This window comes from Thamnophis sirtalis, unplaced genomic scaffold (genome assembly GCF_051295495.1).
Source record: "Thamnophis sirtalis isolate CommonGarterSnake01/CBP01778 unplaced genomic scaffold, rThaSir2_p1.2 scaffold_3, whole genome shotgun sequence".
Lineage (NCBI taxonomy): Eukaryota > Metazoa > Chordata > Lepidosauria > Squamata > Natricidae > Thamnophis > Thamnophis sirtalis.
The window spans coordinates 34,749,951-34,760,727 of NW_028261383.1; the positions used below are offsets into that span (position 1 = coordinate 34,749,951).

Here is a 10,777-nt window from a genome sequence, read left to right on the forward strand (position 1 = left end):
AAAGAAGCCATGGGGACATTAGGGTCCTGAGATCCGGGTTCAAAAATCCGGGTGAGATGCAACCCACCTTTAGTACTTTTTATTTTTCTTGATTTCACCTACTGGTTTTGTAACCCAGATCGGGTAGCCGACTTAACAAGCAACGTCTATGGAGATTCTCAATCATCCAGGTCCTGGTTGCCCCAAAGGTGCTTTTTTTTTCAAGAGGAAACTGAACTTTCCGGTTTTTCTTTGAAGATGTTTCGCTTCTCATCTAATAAGCTTCTTTTTTATCAATCAATTTGTCATCATCTTTATACATATCAATGCGTGAATGGTGTGTTTTCTGGTTATCATACATTCCAGTATATATATACATAATCTTATTAGTATTACTCCTAAATATTACATTTCGTTTCCATTATTTCATATTATTTATACATGCTTTTCATTATCACCCCTCATTACTAAATAAGCTTTTTCAGCTCTGGCTGAATCTGGCACCTTTTTCAGAACTGAAGAAGCTTCTTGAATGAGAAGCGAAACGTTCTCAAAAGAAAACAAGTAAGTCCAGTTGCCTCCTAAAAAAGCACCTTTGGTACGATCTAACCAGCAGTTCAATTCCAGAGAAATAAAACTCAGACCGGGGAAAGGCGAAAAGCAAAACCGCCTCAATAATAATATCACTGTTTTGGATAAAGTTATCAAGTCCACTTTCGCCCGCAAATCCCTCTTTATCTCTGCAACTACTCGGGATTGGAAAGGCTCAACCACGCATGCGCTAAAGAACATCCAAATCACGCGACGACTTCTTCCGACCCGAATGGCGCCCCGAAGTGAGGATGGGCGCATGCGCAAATGCGCCGGAAGCCGGTAGCCCGTGGATAAGTCTCCGAGAAACCCCGTGTGCGGCCCTTTTCCGCCTGAGCCAGCGAGCGGCACACGGGGAGGTGAGGGAAGCGTCTCTATGTGAGCTTTTACCTCCGCGAGTCTGTGGGAGCGGCGGCGGGATCATCTTTGGTCCGAGGGCTGGGAATAAGGAGAGGCTCTGAGGGAAAGGCCTGGGGTGGAGGGTGGACAGAATCCGTTGAAAAATGAGGCCCGGGATCCCTTCAGAGCACGTGATCCGGCAAAGCGGAGAAAGACACGGCGGCATAGCATTTAATTACTGAATAAAATAAAATGTACCATAATAAAGCAACAGCAATTATTCTGGGGCGGCTTTTGTAGGCCGGTCAGCCCTCTGTAACTCTTCGAATATGCTGGGACTTCATGGCTCCAACGTGGTCATGCTGACTGAAATGAGAGTTGTAGTCCTAATCCAGTATAGAGTACAATAGGAGAGGCTTCACATCTTTACTTATAAACCTCTTTTTTGGGGGGGAGCGATTTTTGGCGTCTCCTAATTTCTGAAATGAACTTTCCTGAAATGATCTGCTTTTTAAGTTAAGATGCTCCAAGTATAGCCGTTTTGAGAGAAAGACTTTTCAGAGTGAAGCAGGTTGTGCCTGGTGAGGTGTTTTCCCCCCACTGTTTTTTTATCAGCTTGTGTGATTCTGTGCTGCTCTTCTTTTTACTTATGGTTGCATTGCTATTTTATGACCCAACTCTCCTGTCCCTTTATTTTTATTTATTTATTTAATCAAGTATGAATTAAATAACAGATAGAAGTGTAGACATGATTATGAATACATGAAATGAATATGAATACAAGAGAATATTAGGACAGGGACAGTAGGCACGCTGGTGCGCTTATGCATCCCTTAATATACATGTACAGTAGGCCATTTTACATCCTCCCCCAGCTTTTTCACATTTCTACTCACTAGTCCCTCCAGCTAATTTATGTTTTAGAGTCAACGACAGCCTCCAAAATTTATAAAATATATGCTCTTTTGGTAATAACCCGCCACATTATCAAGATTTAGTTTATCTGATAAGCCAGAATTTGGAAAGAGGGAATGCAATAATAATATATTTGCAAATATAGCTTACAACTTGAAATATGGGTGTAATGGGACTTGCAGTATGGCCCTAACCCTGTTAAATGAATGAACATGTAATGCATCATGTTTTTGCAGGTACATGGGAATTACAGGGCAATTGGATTATTTCTGATGGCTAGTCTACAACATTAGTATTGGTTATGAATTAAGAGCTGTGCAATTCAGTTTCTTCACAACTGAAAATTTCCATATTATGAAAAGATAATTGAACTAATTTGCATAGCATGAATAGAGCTTTTTCTGACAGTATCTATCCAGAAAGTCAATATTGGGAGCAAGGAGCAAGCTATTGAAAGAGGCTGATTCAGGACCTAATTGCTTTTGATTTTGTCTCTAGAATGACTGACTGGGAGACAGCCCCTGCTGTGGCAGAGACCCCTGATATCAAGCTGTTTGGAAAGTGGAGCACAGATGATGTTCAAATCAGCGATATCTCCCTGCAGGTATGAAAAGAGAAGTTAACAGGTGGAATTTTGGAAGACAAAAACTGCAGAGTGGTTTTGTCTTCTGGCTAGAAGAAGAATTTTATTCTGATATTTATCCTAATGCATGACTCTTTACTTGTATTTTTGTAGGATTACATTGCTGTGAAGGAGAAATATGCTAAGTATTTGCCCCACAGTGCTGGGCGCTATGCTGCTAAGCGCTTCCGTAAGGCCCAGTGCCCAATTGTGGAGCGCCTCACCAACTCCATGATGATGCATGGGCGCAACAATGGCAAGAAGCTCATGACTGTGCGCATCATTAAGCATGCTTTTGAGATCATCCATCTGCTCACAGGAGAGGTAAGCATGGGGAGAAAAGACTATGTTAAGGCATGGAGCAAGATAACTGTGAAATGAATTACTTGAAGGGCCCAAGAGAAGGAGAGATGAAGTTATACTTACTAGAAATAAATAGCTATAGTATGAATGAGGCATAAATCATATATTTGGAATTACAGGCCTGGTATAGTACATTTGATGGACAGCTATTGGTGTTTGCTCATTTTTTTAAGTCTACTTTTGAAGCCCATTAGTATTTCCCATTAAAGAGTAACATTCCACTTGAATTTTTAATTTATGGAACAGAGATGCAGCAAACAGTTTATCAGTCTTGAATAGCAGGGTGCCCAATTGCTTGCAAATATCGAAGCCTTTCTAAAGGTTGTGACTAAATTAAATGTTTAATGTAGCCAAAGGGGGGAAATAACTAGTTTTGCATTTGTCCCTAACTAGATGTTAAGCTATCTCCTCATTGACATATCATTCAAAGAAGAGGTTTGATCTTCAGCCCAAAATAAGTTTAACAATCATGATTTAAGAGAAGTAAATTATAAAAATCAACATACCCACAGAATTTTCAAGGACTGTTTCGTTCCTGAGTAACACATAATTTAATATCTACTTGTACTACATCTTTAAATAGAAATAGATTTGACCTCAATATAAATACATCATTTGAATTTTAAACAAATCCTGCTTTGCTAATAAGCTATTAAACGTTGCTTTTCTCACAATATTTAGCTCTATTGACATAGCAGGTTTGTTTTAGAGTTCAGGTGGTGTTTAAACTTTTAAATGTTTGCTCTTAAATCCTATAGGAAATATTTGCTATTAAATATATAAGTTGTACTTTCTACCTGCCTGGTGTAAAGAGTAATTGCCCAGGCTAGAGGTCCTTGTATAATGCTAAGAAACTCTATACCTAGAATGTATTGCTGTTGGAAAAGGTGTCTAATCTTAATCTGTTTCACCCAAAATCCTTTTCTATTTTTTTGAAAACCTAGTACAATATTCACTGCTTCAATCATTTCTCTCAGAAAGAAATACCAAATGAATAATTCATATGTGCTGAGTATTGGGTTACATGGGAGTAAGTCAGTCAAATTGTTGACTGACTTCACTTCCACAAATTCTAGACAAACGAACATTAACATTACAAGATGCACACAAATAAGATGGTGGCTACCTTAATATAATGTTAATATAATGCAGTCCGTTGCTATAAAGACCAAAGAGGATGGCCATAAAAGAGAGACTGGGAAGATGTACTCCAAAGAGATGAGAATGAGAAAATAGATAAAAGTTTAGGGCATCTGGAAAAAGTATGGAAATATCTGAGATGTCCTTAATTCATACAGGTATAAAAAAGAAGAGGAAACACAATCATACTTGGAGATTATGTTATCAATGTACATGTAGGTGGTCCTTGTTTAGTAACTGCAGTGGGACTGGCAACTGTTGCTAAGCAAAACAGTTGCTAAGTGAAAAAATGTCTGCTTACGATCTTATTTCAGCTTTCCTTCGCTTTACAAACCTGCAGATATTGTAAATGTGTCAGTCCCAAAGTTATTTTTTTCATCACTGTCACAACTGCGACAGGTCACTATATCAGGTAATCTAAAAGATTACTACCAGTGAAAGTAGCCTTTTGTCTTCTGTGGAGTTTAGTCCTTGGTCTAGTCTGCCTCATAGAGCTGACAGTGGCTTTGTTGTTAAGGCCTGCAAAAAGTTGGTGCCGGGACACTGCTGCATGAGAAATAGAAGAGAAGGTCAAGGCAAGTGTTTGCTGGTTAAGCCTCGTGAATATTTGGTGGCAAGCAGCCTCAGACTGCTATTATGCCATAAAGTAAATAAAAGCATTTCTGAAAAGTTAGACACAGATCAGCATCAAAGGATATTGCTTGCTTAGTGCTCCTATGATTTGGTGGCCACTGATGTTTGGAGGTTTCTGAAGTTCCCCCAGTATCTTGATTGGGCTAGCATTTAGAAAGGCAGTTATGAATACTTAGCTTTTGAACATTTTAGTTATCACATTTCAATGCTGCCTATTTTATCTAAGGGATTCAGGGCAGCTTACAATAAAAACATCACAAAATATAAAAGCATAAGAAAGAATAAAGTTAAAAGTTAAGAACAGAATTAAATGATAGGATTACAGTAATAAAAAGTTTTTAAAAACTGGAAACGCCACCTTCAAAACAGCGATCATCTCCAGGTTTGCCTAACGCTTCAGCCCCTGTGCTAATTGTCAGAACCAAATCTTAATGGTTTTTGAAGGCCAAAATATATAATTTGGGGAGAGATATCCACTGTTAAAACTCCTGGGAGGGATGAACTAAAAACTCACAAAACAAAATTGGTACTCACATATTAAGTTTTGACTTTCTCTTTTTATATGTTTAAATATCTACAGAAAATTTAAAAGTGGAAACCTCCAAGAAAGGGAGAAGGAAACAATAAAAGCAAAGCAGTTACATATAGAGAATCATTTCAGGCACACATCATTAAATCTCAACCCTATGTAATAATATTGATCAGACTTTTAATTATATTAATAGAGAACTAGCTCACCATTGCTATTTTTGCTGCAGAGAAATTGAAACCACTTACTCTGCAATTGTTTTATCAAACTATCTTGTGCAGAGTAGTTAATCAAAGGCAATATCTATAATATGCTAGATTATGCTAGATTACTATCAGTATTTTGATTTTTGAAGTGTTTTAAACCAAGATTTTGAATGTCTCAAAATTAATTGCATAGCCTTGCTGAGGAGATTAGAAAAGCCTTATTACAAAAATCATTATTATTGATCTCTAGTCATTGAACAATGTCAGAAATAAAAGGCTCTTTTTGCATTTGTTCAGGTCTAAAGAAATGGGCTTTAGGAAAGCTACCAGGTATTTATAGGCTTCTTTTGGCTACAATAGTTCCATCTCCATGATGCTGTTCACAAATTGTAATCCGACTAAGCCATCTCTGGGTATAGTGCTCCTTATAGGGTGTGTTGTAGGAAAGTCAATTTGATTACAATACAATACAATACAATACAATACAATAGCAGAGTTGGAAGGGACCTTGGAGGTCTTTTAGTCCAACCCCCTGCCTAGGCAGGAAACCTTATACCATTTCAGATAAATGGCTATCCAACATTTTCTTAAAGACTTCTAGTGTTGAGGCATTCACAAGTTTTGGAGGCAAACTGTTCCATTGATAATTGTTCTAACTGTCAGGAAATTTCTCCTCAGTTCTAAGTTGCTTCTCTCCTTGATTAGTTTCCACCCATTGCTTCTTGTTCTACCCTCAGGTGCCTTGGAGAATAGTTTGACTCCCTCTTCTTTGTGGCAACTGCTGAGATATTGGAACACTGCTATCATGTCTCCTCTAGTCCTTCTTTCTATTAAACTAGACATACCCAGTTCCTGCAACCGTTCTTCATATGTTTTAGTCTCCAGTCCCCTAATCATCTTTATTGCTCTTCTCTGCACTCTTTCTAGAGTCTCCACATCTTTTCTACATCGTGGCGACCAAAACTGAATGCAGTATTCCAAGTGTGGCCTTACCAAGGCACTATAAAGTGGTATTAACACTTCACGTGATCTTGATTCTATCCCTCTGTTTATGTAGCCTACAACTGTGTTGGCTTTTTTGGCAGCTGCTGCACACTGCTGGCTCATATTTAAAGGGTTGTCCACTAGGACTCCAAAATCCCTCTCACAGTTACTACTATTGAGCAAGGTACTACCTATACTGTACCTGTGCATATTGTTTTTCTTGCCTAAATGTAGAACCATACTCTTCACCATTGAATTTCATTTTATTAGATAGTGCCCAATGTTCAAGTTTGTCAAGATCCTTCTATATCTTAAGCCTATCTTCTGGAGTGTTGGCCATTCCTGCTAGCTTGGTGTCATCTGCAAATTTGATGAGTTCCCTATTTATTCCCTCATTCAAATCATTGATGAAGATGTTGAAGAGTACTGGGCCTAAAACAGAGCCTTGGGGTATACTCCACTGCATACTTCCCTCCATGTAGATGCAGTTCCATTGAGGACTACACGTTGAGTGCGGTTGGTCAGCCAGTTACAAATCCATCTGGTGGTGATGCTGTCTAACCCACATTCTTCTACTTTATCTAGTAGTAGGTTATGGTCTACCTTATCAAATGCCTTAATGAAGTAAACTATTCCCTTTGCTTTCTTCAGAGCAGTTGCTGCAAAGTGATTGTTACAGAACTATTTTATAACCAGTGCCCAATTTTTCTGGGTTGAAGACTGAGTGGGCAGAGACAGTTGGATGGCATAGTTATTCCTGCTTGGTTAGTTTCAGGATAAATATTTATTCATACTCAATTGAGGGAGATTCTAGAAATTACACAGACACAAAATCATTCTAGTATTACTGCTGTTTCTTATATTGGTAAAATAATATTTGCAACTCAGGCTGTTTTTTTTAAGTATCTCTGCCTTCTGGAAACTAAAGGTTACACTTGTGTGTCCCTTAATACAAGGAGGAAACCATAATGGAGAATAGAGCTAAAGTTAGTGACAGCCAGATTACTAACTTAACAATTCCATGATTCACTTAACAACTGTGGCAAGAAAGGTCGTAAAATGAGGCAAAAGTAGCTTATTAAATGTTTCACTTAGCAATAATTTTTTGGCTCAATTATGATCATAAGTTGAGGACTACATGTACAACTAAAAATACAATTGGAGAATTCCCAATACATAAATATTGTTTGTCACCTCACTTTTTTTGCCCTTGCAGTTTTAGAGAGATTTCAATAATAGCAAGTATAGTAGAATAAAATTAGTTACAGTCATGATTATATCTTTGAATTTTGTTTACTTTTTGTTAAAATCTCACTTCAATTAAAACAAAAAGTAAAGATTAAAATTTAGACATGCAGATTACTTAAGTGTTAGTTATGTGCAATGTGCTCTACTGGAAACTGACTGTAAAATATTTAACATTTTGGGCTATTTAATCTTTAATCCTTTCCCAGACTTGGCTTGGATATAGTTTAAACCTTGCTTGATCTTTGTTCCAGAATCCCCTCCAAGTCCTGGTGAATGCCATCATCAACAGTGGCCCTCGTGAAGACTCTACCCGTATTGGTCGTGCTGGCACAGTGAGGAGGCAGGCTGTTGATGTGTCACCACTGCGTCGTGTCAATCAGGTAGGGGTATTTATCAAGAGGGGTAGATTGATTTAGTCTCGGCCGGCTATTTTGTGAACATATCTCCTATGTCTTCATATAGGCTATTTGGTTACTTTGCACCGGGGCACGTGAAGCTGCCTTCCGAAACATAAAGACCATAGCTGAGTGCCTAGCAGATGAGCTGATAAATGCAGCAAAGGTAAGAACAAAAGAATCGAGAGCTGAGCTGAGCTGTGGAGAAGATGGCTCTTTGGTTTAAGAGACCACAGACCTAGGAATCAAATATATAAATCTTAGAAGAGTATTTACATTAGCACATCTGAGACATTTCAACAAAGTCTTCTAAAAAACCCAGCAGGAGCCCAAGTTCAGTGGTGCTAAGTTGTATCACAGAAGCAGTGCACATTTTGTTTACTTGGGGTTGGATCTGTGAATAATATTATATATAGGTTATCTTTGTTGGATTATACATTAGCTTTTAAAGTGCAGAGCAATTTATTTCCTGTCTTTATTCTAGTCCTCACTGTTCATTTGGCAAAAATAGCTATCATTGCAAGTAGCCTGCAAGTATTAGCAGTAAACAAAGAATACAAGTCAATACAATTCTAACATTGTGAAATTTATTTTATTGCTTGATTTCTTTGGTGTATATATAGTCATCCATCTTATAAAATGATTTGGGCTGAATTAAAAATTCAATAGAAATACATTAATACTAGTAGCAAAATTAAACATAAATTAGTAACCAAAAATTTATGACACCGAGGCCAATAGCAAGTGATATGGTAGCCTCCATCTCACAGATCCTCTTAATCTTGTGACCCCCCAAACGTGGGAACAAAGCCACATTGTTAAGGCAAGTATCTCTATCTTAAGATAACTGATGACAGTCTGGCATGTAATCAGTTAATTGTACCAAAAAAGTTTCTGGTGTGATAGCTGATTGACTTTTTCAGCCATGTTCATGAAAAACCGCTTTGCTGCTATACCTCCCATTTATCTTGAGTTGTTTGGAGGATGTGAGAGAAGGAGCAACTTACATAGATGTTTTCAGTGATAATGTCAGATGGGATGTGTGGTTGCTTAAACTGTAACTGTACTTGTTCCTAGGGTTCCTCCAACTCCTATGCCATCAAGAAGAAGGATGAGCTGGAACGTGTGGCCAAGTCCAACCGTTAAAAAGAGTTGTTCCTGGAAACCAAAGCAAATAAATCCTCATTTTCATACTGTTACACTTCTTTGTGTTGCAGTTCACTTGTTGAAGCAGATGGGATTTTTTTCTTTGATTTGAGGGGGTGGCCTGGTCGGATTATAATAGACATGTTATCTGGAGGTTCTTTTTTTTTTTTTTTCAAATAATTTTGTTAAAGAGATATAAATGGATACAAGTTAATATATAAATTACAAAAATACGAACAGAAAAATACATTTCTCCCTTCATGCCATCAGGTAAAAACAATTTTAGTAGGTTAGCACCATCTCTGATTAGCTCACCTCTTAGATTTCAAAGAAGTCCATATGCTACATCAATCAATGTTTGTCAGCAAAAGTTCAGTAAGGACAACCAGATATAACTATTTTCTTCTTTTAACCCTGGTCAAACAAGCCAATGTTATAGACTTCCCCTAAGTTTTTAAAATTATTCTTTAATCCCCTCAAATAAAAAAGCCGAGAGGTAATTTGCTGATTATGTGTGTATCAAAGTGAAAATTCTTCAGAAGTCTTAAGAGATTCCTTTTGTATCAATAAGTAAATTTTATCCTTTTGTTTGTCATCACTAAAAACATCTTTCCAAATCTTAACAAAACTCTTTTATATACCCAGAAGAAAAAAAATAATCTAACCAGTTTCCTTTTTAATATCTCTACACCTCCATTGGGGAATAAGAAACATTAGATCCATTTGCATTACATTTAAATGTCCATTCAATTTAATTTCGTAAATATTCATTGCAGCTCATTTTGTTTAACAACTTCATTTAAATATACAATTTTATCAAATCATTTAATCCATTTTCTCAAAAATTTGGCTGAGAAGTATTCAAAAGGTCTCAATAAGGATTTCTATACTCTGGCTGTACTGTCCACCCTTGAAGTTCTTTTAAAAATACCAAAGCAATCTCAATTTTTCCATGATAAAATATCTTCTATAATTCAAAACTTATAATTCCAAATTCCTTTGGCCACTTAATCTGTTGTTAACTTTCCAAAATCCATATGCTATGGATTTTTGCTGCATACTCCCAAAAAGTGTTATCAACCATCCCGTTGGCATATACAGCAAGAGTATAACTTTACCAAGATAGCATAGATCAGGGGTGTTAAACTCGTGGCCTGTGGGCCTGATGCGTCATAGCAATAGCAATAGCAGTAGACTTATATACCGCTTCATAGGCCTTTCAGGCCTCTCTAAGCGGTTTACAGAGAGTCAGCATATTGCCCCCAACAATCTGGGTCCTCATTTTACCCACCTCGGAAGGATGGAAGGCTGAGTCAACCCTGAGCCGGTGAGATTTGAACCGCTGACCTGCTGATCTAGCAGTAGCCTGCAGTGCTGCTTTTTAACCACTGCGCCACCTTGGCTTGTCATGCATTGGCCACGCCTACCCCCGGTTTAGTGAAGGGCGAAATTGCAATACATGACATGACAACATGAATTTGACACAGCTGCCATAGATCCATACGGGCACAGAAGAAGTGAAGCTAGCTGAGGTTTTTACACAAAAAACATAGTTAATTTCCCCTTTTCCCACTTGGGCCGTCCATTGTCCACCAATCCAACATGTTCTTTTTATACCATCTTCTAAAAGAGGTAGAAACTCGCCTGAATCCACTAAAACCTTACTGGTCCAAAGGGTCTTAATCTC

The 10,777-nt window shown here is 37.8% G+C and overlaps 1 protein-coding gene across 1 annotated transcript; it reads left to right on the forward strand.

Annotated features, from left to right (window-relative positions):
• The first annotated feature begins 815 nt into the window (after positions 1–815).
• Positions 816–9,143, forward strand: RPS5 (ribosomal protein S5). The gene is made up of 6 exons (XM_087708653.1): positions 816–929; positions 2,323–2,428; positions 2,561–2,770; positions 7,801–7,929; positions 8,012–8,110; positions 9,022–9,143. Exons 2-6 carry the CDS (start codon positions 2,324–2,326, stop codon positions 9,088–9,090), a joined length of 612 nt encoding a protein of 203 aa, XP_087564779.1. The 5' UTR covers positions 816–929; position 2,323; the 3' UTR covers positions 9,091–9,143.
• The last annotated feature ends 1,634 nt before the right edge of the window (positions 9,144–10,777 follow it).

Coding starts and splice junctions, on each gene's coding strand:
- RPS5 (XM_087708653.1), top strand. CDS start 2,324: ATGACTGACTGGGAGACAGCCCCTGCTGTGGCAGAGACCCCTGATATC. Junction 2,429..2,560: donor TCAGCGATATCTCCCTGCAG/GTATGAAAAGAG, acceptor GTATTTTTGTAG/GATTACATTGCTGTGAAGGA. Junction 7,930..8,011: donor CACTGCGTCGTGTCAATCAG/GTAGGGGTATTT, acceptor GTCTTCATATAG/GCTATTTGGTTACTTTGCAC.